This window comes from Littorina saxatilis, linkage group LG6, assembly GCF_037325665.1.
Source record: "Littorina saxatilis isolate snail1 linkage group LG6, US_GU_Lsax_2.0, whole genome shotgun sequence".
Classification (NCBI taxonomy): Eukaryota; Metazoa; Mollusca; class Gastropoda; order Littorinimorpha; family Littorinidae; genus Littorina; species Littorina saxatilis.
Genome location: NC_090250.1, coordinates 35,562,546 through 35,575,532, shown reverse-complemented (window position 1 = coordinate 35,575,532; position 12,987 = coordinate 35,562,546). Strand labels below are relative to the sequence as shown.

The 12,987-nt window shown below is 42.3% G+C and overlaps 1 protein-coding gene across 1 annotated transcript; it reads right to left on the bottom strand.

Annotated features, from left to right (window-relative positions):
- Nucleotides 1-1,931: 1,931 nt before the first annotated feature.
- LOC138969106 (iduronate 2-sulfatase-like) lies at nucleotides 1,932-12,672 on the bottom strand. The gene is made up of 8 exons (XM_070341817.1): nucleotides 12,084-12,672; nucleotides 10,726-10,868; nucleotides 7,076-7,253; nucleotides 6,472-6,560; nucleotides 5,739-5,949; nucleotides 4,686-4,846; nucleotides 4,145-4,271; nucleotides 1,932-3,715 (listed from the first exon to the last, which is right to left on the bottom strand). Exons 1-8 carry the CDS (start codon nucleotides 12,142-12,144, stop codon nucleotides 2,916-2,918), a joined length of 1,770 nt encoding a protein of 589 aa, XP_070197918.1. The 5' UTR covers nucleotides 12,145-12,672; the 3' UTR covers nucleotides 1,932-2,915.
- Nucleotides 12,673-12,987: the final 315 nt, after the last annotated feature.

Below are 12,987 nucleotides of genomic sequence, written 5' to 3'. Positions count from 1 at the left end.
AGGGTCGTGGTGTATGTGCGTGTGTGTGTGTGTGTGTGTGTGTGTGTGTGTGTGTAGAGCGATTCAGACTAAACTACTGGACCGATCTTTATGAAATTTGACATGAGAGTTCCTGGGTATGAAATCCCCGAACGTTTTTTTCATTTTTTTGATAAATGTCTTTGATGACGTCATATCCGGCTTTTCGTGAAAGTTGAGGCGGCACTGTCACGCCCTCATTTTTCAACCAAATTGGTTGAAATTTTGGTCAAGTAATCTTCGACGAAGCCCGGGGTTTGGTATTGCATTTCAGCTTGGTGGCTTAAAAATTAATTAATGACTTTGGTCATTAAAAATCTGAAAATTGTAAAAAAAAATAAAAATTTATAAAACGATCCAAATTTACGTTTATCTTATTCTCCATCATTTGCTGATTCCAAAAAACATATAAATATGTTATATTCGGATTAAAAACAAGCTCTGAAAATTAAATATATAAAAATTATTATCAAAATTTTTTTTTCGAAATCAATTCAAAAACACTTTCATCTTATTCCTTGTCGGTTCCTGATTCCAAAAATATATAGATATGATATGTTTGGATTAAAAACACGCTCAGAAAGTTAAAACGAAGAGAGGTACAGACAAGTCGCGTAAGGCGAAAATACAATATTTAGTCAAGTAGCTGTCGAACTCACAGAATGAAACTGAACGCAATGCCATTTAGCGCGGTAGTGGTTACGCTATATGCTGCATAGCACGCTTTTCTGTACCTCTCTTCGTTTTAGCTTTCTGGGCGTGTTTTTAATCCAAACATATCATATCTATATGTTTTTGGAATCAGGAACCGACAAAGAATAAGATGAAAGTGTTTTTAAATTGATTTGGACAATTTAATTTTGATAATAATTTTTATATATTTAATTTTCAGAGCTTGTTTTTAATCCGAATATAACATATTTATATGTTTTTGGAATCAGCAAATGATGGAGAATAAGATAAACGTAAATTTGGATCGTTTTATAAATTTTTATTTTTTTTTTACAATTTTCAGATTTTTAATGACCAAAGTCATTAATTAATTTTTAAGCCACCAAGCTGAAATGCAATACCGAAGTCCGGGCTTTGTCGAAGATTACTTGACCAAAATTTCAACCAATTTGGTTGAAAAATGAGGGCGTGACAGTGCCGCCTCAACTTTCACGAAAAGCCGGATATGACGTCATCAAAGACATTTATCAAAAAAATGAAAAAAACGTTCGGGGATTTCATACCCAGGAACTCTCATGTCAAATTTCATAAAGATCGGTCCAGTAGTTTAGTCTGAATCGCTCTACACACACACACAGACAGACAGACACACGCACATACACCACGACCCTCGTTTCGATTCCCCCTCGATGTTAAAATATTTTGTCAAAACTTGACTAAATATAAAAAGCGTGCTATCCTTCTTAGCGCAACGAATACCCCGCTCTTCTTGTCAATTCCACGTGCACTGCCTTTGCCACGGGCGGTGGAGTGACGATGCTACGAGTATACGGTCTTGCTGCGTTGCGTTGCGTTCAGTTTCATTCTGTGAGTTCGACAGCTACTTGACTAAATATTGTATTTTCGCCTTACGCGACTTGTCTTTTACTTGCTAAAGAAAGTTTGAACGTTTCTCTTGTCGCAATTGAACGAGGTCTTCGGATAGGTCATTGCACCCGTGGAACGTGATATTGTGAATAAGGCACAGGCACTGAACAGAAAGACTTTTGTATCGCTAAACACACACACACACACACACACGCACACGCACACACACACAGACGCTCGCGCGCACGCACACTCTCTCGTTCTCTCACTCTACCCATATCTTCTTCTCTTTACTACAAATACTCAGACTCACACAGAAATTCCCAGCTGAAAAATGATTTGATAATTTTATTTCAAGAAAATACTCTTGTTGCAAAATAACATTTGCACGAACCAACACACACTCACACACACACACACACACACACACACACACACACACACACACACACACACACACACACACACACACACACACACACACACATAATACAAAAAAAGCACCTTGAATGAAATTATTTACATGTTATGCTCTCTTATAAAAAACAAAATTAACAAAAAATAAAAGCATACCAAAATCAAAAACCACTCTGTCAAGTCGTGGATTGGAATGTGTTTTAAAATCCCCTATGTCAAAGATAGTCAGCTAGTGGACTGCAGGTGTGATGAAATGAGGCACATATCTTGCTTCAAAGATGGAAAGACTCACATCGTCACAATTGTAATGGCATGTTATCAAACGGAATAACAAAGTCTTATGTATGACAGAAGACTCGTTTATGAGGATATGTCCCAAAGTTCAGATTGAATACACAATGGTTGACAAGGCTGCCAATTTAACAATTTGAAAGCAACAACGAGGAAGCTATAACTAAGATCTAGGTTTCACATGAGATTCGTAACAAACAAATATTAAGCTATATTCAGGTGACATGAAACATTGAACAGTGGACGCTCTATAACTTTTGCAATGGTCTTTAGAGTAGCTGTCAACAAAATAATCACAGTACTTATCGTTTCCCATGTTCAACTCTCCACAACTGCAGTCCAAACATATACAGCTTAGAAAGCAATATTCTAGTTGTTTGACGTGCTCAAAGATCCACAAAGATGACGAGATACACGATTCATCTCCGCGTCCTATCTCTGAAGGCTGGACTTAATCGTGCCCGAAGTCGACTTTGTAAAATCTTCGGTAAGTCTTTTTACTAAAAATTCAGTGCCAGCTTCGCGAAGTAAACTTCGCCAAATTAAGATGAGGCTTAACACAGTACATGACGAACATTCAAATAATCTCGTCTGTTTCTGTAACTGGTCATGGCATTGATATTGCTAGATTCAAACTGCTCCTTGCTTTCCTAGAGGGTCGGGTAAGGTAGCGCCTTTCTCCAGCCAGCCCTGAGTTGCTGGGACAGAGAGGTGGCCAGGTCCTGGAAGGCAGGGACTTTCGCCACGTTGACGTCCTCATCGGGATCACTGCTGTAGATGTACAGCTCCCGGGCGTACACCTTGCTCCAGGTTGGCGTGTACGTCTTCAGGTCGTAAGCGATCCATTCCGTGTAGCGGTGCTCTTCTGTGCGCATCGTGTAACCCATGATACGGATCGGAGTTCGGCCTCGGGAGCTCGTCTGGCTGCCTTCTCCCTCCTCCTCTTCCTCATCTTCTTCTTCCTCTACATCATCGGTGAATAATCTCGGATGGACGCTCGGTCTCGGGTACTGACTAAAAACGGCTGGCTTCCACGTCATCCTCTTCCTGACGTCATCGTCTTGTGACGTCATGGTGAGGTTCTTGATGATTGGCACGAGGCTGGCTCCTTCAGTGCAAAACTTAACATGGAAGGAGTTGTTAGGACAGGTAGAAGGGACATCCAAACCTGCCAGCTCAGCAATCGTGGCGTAAAAATCCACAGCTTCAACGAGAGCATCGCTTGATAAGCCCTTCTCGGAGAGGTTCGGTCTACTGAATGATTGGTTCGTGCCATAAGCTTCTGGTTGGAATTCAAGGCTGTGTTTGAAGGCGTCTCGAAAGGGGAACATTTTCCCCTGAGTGGCTGGTTTGGCAGTGACACCGGGAAGGTGAATCATCATGGGGATTCTCACAGCGATGTCGAAGTTGGTGTGCTTCGTCCATTCGGCGTGTTCACCCAGCTGCCAACCTGTAGCAACAGTTAAAACATCAGTGTGAGACATTATGTCAAGAGTATATGAATTGCCTCTGCTGTTTTATCACAGTTTAATGTTTTAGACAATAAATACCCTCTATTCCCATAACAAAAGTAAATACATTCTAGAAGTTAAGATTTTTTTCTCATAGTGAGTTCAAACCTCCTCCTTTACTTTATCTCCCGTCGATTCTAGTCAAAAAGATTTGGCAGTTAAGCGCCATAGTAAAATAATTCCCTTGAAAGTTCAGGCTTTGACTAAACACTAAGTACCACATACTGTTTCCCTCGCAAGCAAAACTGCTAAAAAGACGATAAACTAAAATAACCTAACCTAACCTAACCCTCGCAAGCAAACATACAGAGATGGACGGACAAACGGACAAACGGACAGACACACAGACACTCCACAGCCGCACATACCGTGGTCCCCGAGAAATGTGATGATGGTGTTGTCAGCCAGACCAAACTTGTCCAACGCGTCCAACACTCGCCCTACCTGAGCGTCCGTGTACGTCGTGGCCGCTGAGTAACTCTGCCGAAGTTTTAGCTGAAAAATAAAGCAATTTTTAGTCCAAACCTATTGGTTACTTTTGATGATCTCTTAACTGTGGACTATTTTTCAAACCTCTTCGAACTGTCACAAACAAAATACAATTATCTGATGTTGTATTTCTAAGTTTGTGGAAAAGCTTTATTGTTAATCCTCATAAATCATGCGTTGTTAATTGCCACATGAATCGCTAATTATTGACTGCATAGTTAGATTCATTTACACACACGCACGCACGCACGCACGCACGTACGCATGCACGCACGCACGCGCACACGCACATACACTCGCACGTACACACACGCAGACATACCACATGACACATATACAGACACACTCACAACCTCCTACCCCCCTCCACCCATCCCCACGCCAACCCCCACACTAGGGATTAAAATATACAACACCAACCTGATAGGGCAGAGGGATTTCACCAAAAGGGTAGCTGATGTTCATGGCCTTGATGTCATCATACTTTCTCAGTTCCTTGAAGGCTGTCCACGCCACTTCAGGCAGCCATGGTGGGTAGTAAGGGTTCGGTGCCAGGTGAATATTAGACAGAGGGTACAAATCTAGAGACAGATAATACACAAATAATTATGACAGTTAGGTCCAGATGTTATAACAATGAAAACAACAATTGTTTACGTTTTTATCATGGATTTCGTTTCTTGTAAAAAGCTCACATTTCAATGAAATATGAGGGGCTTGTGTGCACGAGAGGGTCCACACAATTGCGAGCAAGCCGCAGGATCGGATTGATTTAAATTGAGGGTTGCTTGTCAGTGTTAGGCCAACAACAAAAATAGTCTGTTTACGGTAACATAGGCACACAAAAATAGGGTCGGTAGGTCGGAAATTTTTTTTCCCCCCAAAAAACATATTTTTAAGTTATTTTGCCAAAAAACAGACTTTTTTCCTCCCCCAAATGCCAAAAAAAAGTCTAGGGTCGCGCAAAAAAATAGGGTCGTTCGGGATACCGTAAACAGACTATTTTTTTGTTGCCTTATCAACCAATCCGACCCAACAGCTGGCTCCAACGCGGTTGGTACCTTTCTCTTGCACATATCCCCAGGACACTGTCTCCCGTTTGCCCAGTATGTAATTTGAGTCTCTATAGAATAGGAGACATTGCCCTGCATGGTAATAAAAGAATGGTAAAAAAAAGTGCATTTCTCTGCCTTAAAAGGCCCAAACAAACACGGGTTATTCTCTCATCAACAATGACAGTCCAGTAGCATGCCTGAGCTACGTACTATCACAGCTTGACATGGACTTTCTCAACCAATAGCTTTGTATCCATACTACGGCAGACCTTAAGATGGTATGCATATTTGACACAAAGCAACCGTATTCTGAAGATTCTAGGCATCAGACCAGGCAACTGTCTAAAATATTTCCATATCATTTAGCAATGCTCTTCCAAATCACTGTCCTGAGAAAAACAAAGAGCAACACACTGACCTAAATATTTCTTAGGATACGCGAAGGGCAGGTGAGGCCTGTGGTATCCCATGCCGACGAAGAAAGGCTCGTGGTCCATGGACCTGTTCTTCAGGAACTCGATGGTGAAGTCCGTGTTCTGGATGTCCGGCAGGGAACCGCCAGGTACGGTCTTGAGGTCTACCGGACACACAGCGCTGTGGGTCAGCTTGCCGTCCGGCTCTGGACAGATCTGGGGACAAAGAATGTCAGAGTCCAGCATGCCTGGAAAGACACTCAGCAACTATCTTGCCCTTGCCAAAGAATAGGAAAGAAAGCTGACGCACCATGGCTACAGTTTGGCTGCAGGTTGTAGGCGTGTGCTCATCAAGTAGAATTAAGGTCTACTGTGAGTGGTCAGGCCAGAAAACTGTGTTTTGAAGCCCCTTCAAGCGAAATGTGAAACACAATCTTTTATAATCTGCCCTTGAAAACATAACCTATTTTCCATACAGATCCTTCTGCAAAAGAATTAGATTGCCCTTTTCTAAGCTCTGCAACTCCTGTTCTGTAACTTGTTTTTTATTCAGTTGGACACACGCAATGATGTTTAGCCACGCTCTTTGCAATTGAGTGTCGAAGGCGACAAGATTCTAGCCATCTCTGTGATCAGCTAAGTGAAATCGCTGTGATGTTTGTAATGTCAACAGCAAACAGTTTCGCCATGTAAGATGGTACGGTGTTATTTGACTGGACAGAGCTGACTTATCGTTACCTTTTTGCCAGTAAACTTCTTGGTCGGAGCATGGTAGGCCGGGAAAGTCCAGCTATATGGGTAGTCGTCTGTCTTTCCTGAGGCTGAACCTGGAACAGTTTCAAACAGAATCAGATCATTTCCAAGACCAAGACATCTTACACAGTTTGTATACTTAAATATACTCTAGCTGTGCAACTAGGATAAGCAGCGCAAAGTCTGGTGTCACAGGAAGTTTCAGCACACTTACTTCGTTCTCTGATCTCAAAACGAAGTTAAAATGCAAATGACAGATTTGTTAAAAAAAATGTAACATATCCGAAGGTTACAGCAGTTTGAAACCACACCGACGAAACAGCAGTGTATCATTTCAGTTGTACGGCAAGAATAACGTTGCATTTTAACAGCAGCATCGTTTTAGAGGTTTAACAAGCAGTGTCAATTTTAGACGCACAGCAAAAATATAAATGCATTTCGACAGCAGTATCTTTTCAGATGTGTAACAAGAATAAAGTTGCATTTCGACAACAGTATCAGTTCAGCTGTGCAACAAGAACATAGTTGTATTTTGACGACCAGCAGCTTTGCGGCCGCGGGGAACGCGCCTATCATAGCTTGAACCCACCTGGATGGAAGATCTTTCCAACAGACTGGGTGATGTACCCGTTCTCCTTGAAATGCTGTGGCAACGTGGTGTAGTTACCAGCCACTTTTCTGAAGTACGACACTAGATCAAACACGCGTGTCGTGTCGGGACGTCGCCCGGTCAGGAAGGATGTTCTGCTTGGTGAACACACCGCTTGCTGTGATAACAAACAGACAAGACTTCAAGCAGACAATTACTAGATTGTTGGGTCTTACGCGTATTGCTGAAACACATAATGCTGTACATCCTTTCTTTCCTCAGTGCTTCTTTCATTCAGATTGCTCTGATGTGTTTGCTGAAAAGGAGAAACCTCGGGGGTTATCAAGCAAGCAAGACGTACTGTATTGTTTTTTGTTAATTTGTTATGACCCCCCCCCCCCCAGTCCTCCTACCCATGGGAAGGGATCGGGGTGTGGGAGGATGGGCATTGTGCATTCCCTCGTTATCTGTTTATTTGTTCCTGTTTTCCTTCCTTTATTTGTTTATTTCGTCAGGTCATATACTGAATACATGCAAACGTTTCGGTCTATTTCTTGTGCGTCATATTAAAAAATACAAACAAAAAATAAAACACAAAATAAAAATACACTCGCGGTGTTTGCCTGCAATTAATTTATAATTACAAAATAATCCTCTAACAATGCACGGCGTAATGATTAATTCAATTAGCGCAGCTGTTCAGCAATGACCAACGCATGACATGTTGCAACTAAAATAGAGAATATTGATGACTTCTGTCGAACGCAGAAGATGACTTCAACTCATACATCGAGTCAGGGGTTCATGCCCAATCGTTTCTGTGTGGTTAGTCAGCAGATGAGATTGTGCCAAACTCAAACCTTTGTTGTGAGAAGAAAAACACATACTGCATAATATTACTTCCGACTTACTAAACTAACTCTGAATGCTCCTACCAGTTGGAACGCTACGTGTAGTGAACATGAGCCAGTCACGTACCACAGATAACAACAAGGATAATTATTTTGTGTAATCGGGGGATCTCCAGGTTAAATAAAGGACAGGTCCGCATGAAAAAGCCAAGAAACAACAACCCACATTGATACACTCAGACATTAACACTTTCAGACAGACAGACAGACAGACAGATAGACAGATAGACAGACAGACACACACACACACACACACACATAGAGGCAGATAGACTGCAAACACATTGTTATATAGACCCGAGACCACACTTGTATGCACATGTGCACATCCACATCCACACACACGCACTCGCAATTATTTTCTCACACGACGACAAGGGTTGCTTATGCGGCTAGCAATACCAGTAAGGCCAGGGCTCACAGACGCACGCAGACACATGCACATACACACAGAAACTGAAACAGAGACACACTGATCACAGACACACAACAAGAAAAATGTTCATTCAGAATGAACAGCGTCGATGCAATGTCCACCAAAGATTTATTTTGGGAAGTGTTAAAGGTTAGGGTCAAAAGTTAATGAATTGCATGTTGTGCTGGATATATAAATTGTTTATTTCAGTCAATGCTTGATTCATAAGTACATTTTTCAGCATGGTGCATCTACAGGAGGGTGCTCGAACAATGATGCATAGTGCCAACATTTAGCGCAAACTTTTCACAACAGTGCATTATTACCACAAAGCGCATACAGCGATTATATAGTAGCAAGTTGCACTAAACATTTGAACAAAATGCATTTTGCATTTTGTTCAAATGTTAACAGCACAGCACCAAGTTTTGCATAAGTGCACAACAGCACTGACCATTTCACAAAAGTGCATAACAGCTGTGACAATTTTACAAAAGTGCATTGACCATTTCAGGCAGATGGCTAACATGCAGATTTCGCTTTTGTCTGTCTTTCTTTGAAAAGTAGGCATGTTCAAGATCGATGAAGTCATGAGCAATTGGGTTAGATGACAGAAAAGATTCAAAAACGTCAGATTCAGTTAGATGACAGAAAAGATTCAAAAACGTCAGATTCAGTGTTTTGGGCACTGTTGAACAGGAACATTCTCTCCTGTTCAACAAATGTGGGTTCAATTCAAAAGCAACATTGTCACAGATAGGCTAGTGTTACATTTCTGTAAAGTTTCAAAAATATCTTCCATGTTTTGGTTACTGTTGAACAGAGGCATATTTTCCTGTTCAAAAAAGTCTGACACAAATTGTCGTAGTTGTGGGTTAAGGTTCGATCTATACTGTCCTTCAAACGAGTCGTAGAACCGTCATTGTCACAGATAGTGTTACATTTCTGTTTTACATTCAAACGAGTCGTAGAAGTACTAGTACATTTGCGTTTGGTTGTTTTTTCTTTTAGATTCCTGTCACTCATACTAGCAGTATTGATTGAGGTACATAAATCTGTTGATGTACAGGGATGACTTGTTTGTAATGAATCCTTGTTTCCTCCACATTGAGTTTGCATTGCAGTTGGACAGAAATGAACACATTGATAATGGCTTTTGAGAAAATCAATCAATTCTGCAAAGGAATTAACTTGATGACATCAAAACTGCAGCGCCATTTGAAGAATGGTTACCATTTATGTTTCTTTGATGGGAATCAAACAAATAAAAACATTGACTATCCAAGTTACCATGAATGGCAATAGTTGACTCCTGAAAAGTAGCAAGGATATAATTTGAGACGATAAACGCCTGATGCAATCCCTCCTCAAGGTCAGTCAACTCAAAACCTTCATCATTCGCAACATCAGTAGGCAACACAGCGGGATTCGTATGTCCAGAAATCATGTCGAAAAAATATTACATTTCAAAAGCATGTCCAACCACAGTTGTTGGCAAGTGTTCGTGTCCGAAGTAGCCTTCAGTGTGTGTATATATATGTATTCATGTGACAGAGAACGTGACCTCATTGTTCAATCCTCTCTCTCTCTTCTTTCTCATTCGAACGCACACACGCAAGAACGTAGCCTACGCACGCATGCACGCGCACGCACACACACACACACACACACACACACACACACACACACCCCGCTGACGCACACGGCAAACCACGCACACACACACTGACTGTCGGCAAGCATCTCTTTTTGTTTTCTTTACCTTTGTTTATTGTGTTTACGATATTTGTGTTTATTTTTTGCTTGACTTATCTGTTTTATTTTAATGTTTGCTATCCACATCGTGTGATAAATGTTTCTTCTCAGTCTCCGAGTCAGTTTAGTTTCTGCACGCCGCTTTGCTACTCCTTGTTTTTCTAACTGGTGTATTGTGCGCGACTGATTTGCGGATTTATTTTTATTCCTTTCATATGCAGTTGAAGTGTTGTGGGTGTTATTGTCTGTATATGCTATGTTGCGTCTGTGTATGCCTACAAGAATTTTGGGTGTAATGTGCCTGTGGTCTGCTCGCAGTCGAGCACAGAAAACATGGCGGCGCCCTGTGGCAAATTCCTCAAAAGTCTTCCCGACCGCAGATACCAGCGTCGTCCGCGACGCTGGAATGAGCCACTGATAGATAGGAAGACAGACTATATTTCCCTTACAGAAGATCACATACACAGATAGCCTTATAGTCTGACAGACAGACAGACACTGAGACAGCCAGCCAGCCAGCCAGAGACACGTAGAGACACAAACACATGCTCACACACTCGCCCTCTGACCTGCACGTAAGCTCTATCGAATCTGATGCTCTTGGCGGCGAGTTGGTCAATGTTGGGAGTGACCATGTTGGTTTCTCCATAACACCCCAGCTTGGGCCTCAGGTCGTCCACCACCAGGAACAACACGTTGGGTCGGGAAGACGCTGACAGAAACATAATTCAGTGCAGAAATTAATAGCCGGGCCAATTTTTCTATAATTTTTGGTGATATGGGTTATAACAAGGAAACACGTAGATACAGAGACACAGGCGCACGCACGTACACATGCGCGCGCACACAACACACACACACACACACGCACACGCGCGCGCAGAGCAATCACGCACACAGACAGACAGACAGACAGACAGACAGACACAAACACACACACACACACACCGTGCCGTCCTACACTCACAAACACAGACACAGACACACGCGCACACGGTGACATACAAACATATCACACACTGACATACACACACAAACACACACACACACACACACACTGCCGGACACACCGTCACACACAAACAGAGAGAGAGAGAGAGAGAGAGAGAGAAAGAGAGAGAGAGAGAGAGACAGAGACAGAGAGAGACAGAGACAGAGACAGAGACAGAAAGAGACAGAGAGAGAAAATCATTGTACTGAATCTTTTTTATGGTGTGTAGTTTTCCCTGGACACCGGTGTAACACGAGAAAATTACTCCCACGAGATTTTTACTCCGGAGTAAACATTTCGTACGAAAAAGTTACTCCCTTTACAAAAAAAGCACCCCCCCCATTGCACGAGAAAATTACTCCCCAAGACAGGTAAGTTCCGAGTAAACATTTCGTACAAAAATGTTACTCCCCTGACGAATAAATAACGAATAAATTACTTCACCCCAACACGAGCAATTTAACTTCCCATGCCAGGTGTACGAAATTTTTACTCCCTTGTCCCCTGTTAGTCTTGGTGGTGGAAGGGGTGGAAGGAGGGTAGGAGTAAATTTTTCGTGGAGTAAAAATTTCGTGTTACACCGGCAGAAACGCTTAGAGTGCGTTCGTTTCAATAGCACGGCATTGTTTGTAATCAAGCCCAGTCAATTCTCTTTCACATTGATCTTCAGCTGTGAGTCAACGCCGTGTACATTTGGTTATGGTTCGATTCACGGATACGCACTTGCTCACAGTTTTCTTTTTCGTGGGGACTGCTGCCCGCTGTCGCGAACACACTGGACTCAACTTATTACCTAGTAGCAGACGACACCGCTTAATCACGACTACTCTGCGATATCACTCTGATGCCAGAGAACATGACAAGAATACACTGTGAAGATGTACGTCGCATCAAATAAATGATATTCAATCAAATCAACACAGAAACAAAGCTTACCTCCCAGAGCGGAGCTTGCAGCAAGTAAAGTTGCGAAGAGAGCGAAGGGTAACACAGCCATTTTATCCCTCCCTCTCAAAGCGTGAATGAGGGTTGAGGGTTGAAAAAGTGTAACGCCTTGAGAATTCGCCGGTGCTCCAGCAAAGTTTGTTACCACCCTCAAATAATGCAGCTGCTGAACTCTGTAGAAGCGCGAGCTAGTATAACTTGTGAGGAATAGTGTATGACCTGTCTTGTGGCGACTGTTAAGTGTGAGGTGTTTTTCCCGAACTTGTTTTACACCACACACGCGAGAGGAAATGAAAATGCAAACATGCTATAACTAAACACGTCAAGCCGGTTTTGTAACGATTTTCTGTAGAGCCAACAAACTTATTTTGCATTATTTCTGGCGCCTGTGGTCATGTGCCGGCCAGTTTTTGAGTAATATTTGTTTCGTATGAGTTGAACGTGTACACTATGTCAGTAGTAGTGGTTCTGCTTCCTGTGTCGGAAGTCAAAGCAGACCGATCGTCAGTGTGACTGTTGAGTTGTGACAAGACGTTCCGAGTATGAATCCGAGTACTCACCGATCACGCCGCCATGCACAATAATTCATATAAATACTTCGTTAGGACCAACCTGGACTGAACATAACAGCGGAATCAATGTGGTTGATACTGACACTGATTTGCTTCCCTCCCCCCCCCCCCCTCCCCTCTTCAACGTGGAGAATAATGTAGTCTACACATATCATGTTTTGAGGGGGGGGATTGTCATTGATTTTAGCTTCGAAGCAAACTCTCGTGATTGAATCAAGTTCGTCTGTTGACGTGACCATCGATAGAAAACAATTATTCAATTACCAGTGATTCACCGTACAATGACTCGACCAGGAACAATTAAGCCTATAAAAACGAGCACT

Excerpts from the sequence above, each read along its gene's own strand:
- LOC138969106 (XM_070341817.1), bottom strand. The coding sequence starts at position 12,144 with ATGGCTGTGTTACCCTTCGCTCTCTTCGCAACTTTACTTGCTGCAAGC. Across the intron at positions 4,847-5,738 it reads GTATCCTAAGAAATATTTAG|ATTTGTACCCTCTGTCTAAT; the intron begins GTCAGTGTGTTG and ends ATCTGTCTCTAG. Across the intron at positions 3,716-4,144 it reads CACATTTCTCGGGGACCACG|GTTGGCAGCTGGGTGAACAC; the intron begins GTATGTGCGGCT and ends CTGTTGCTACAG.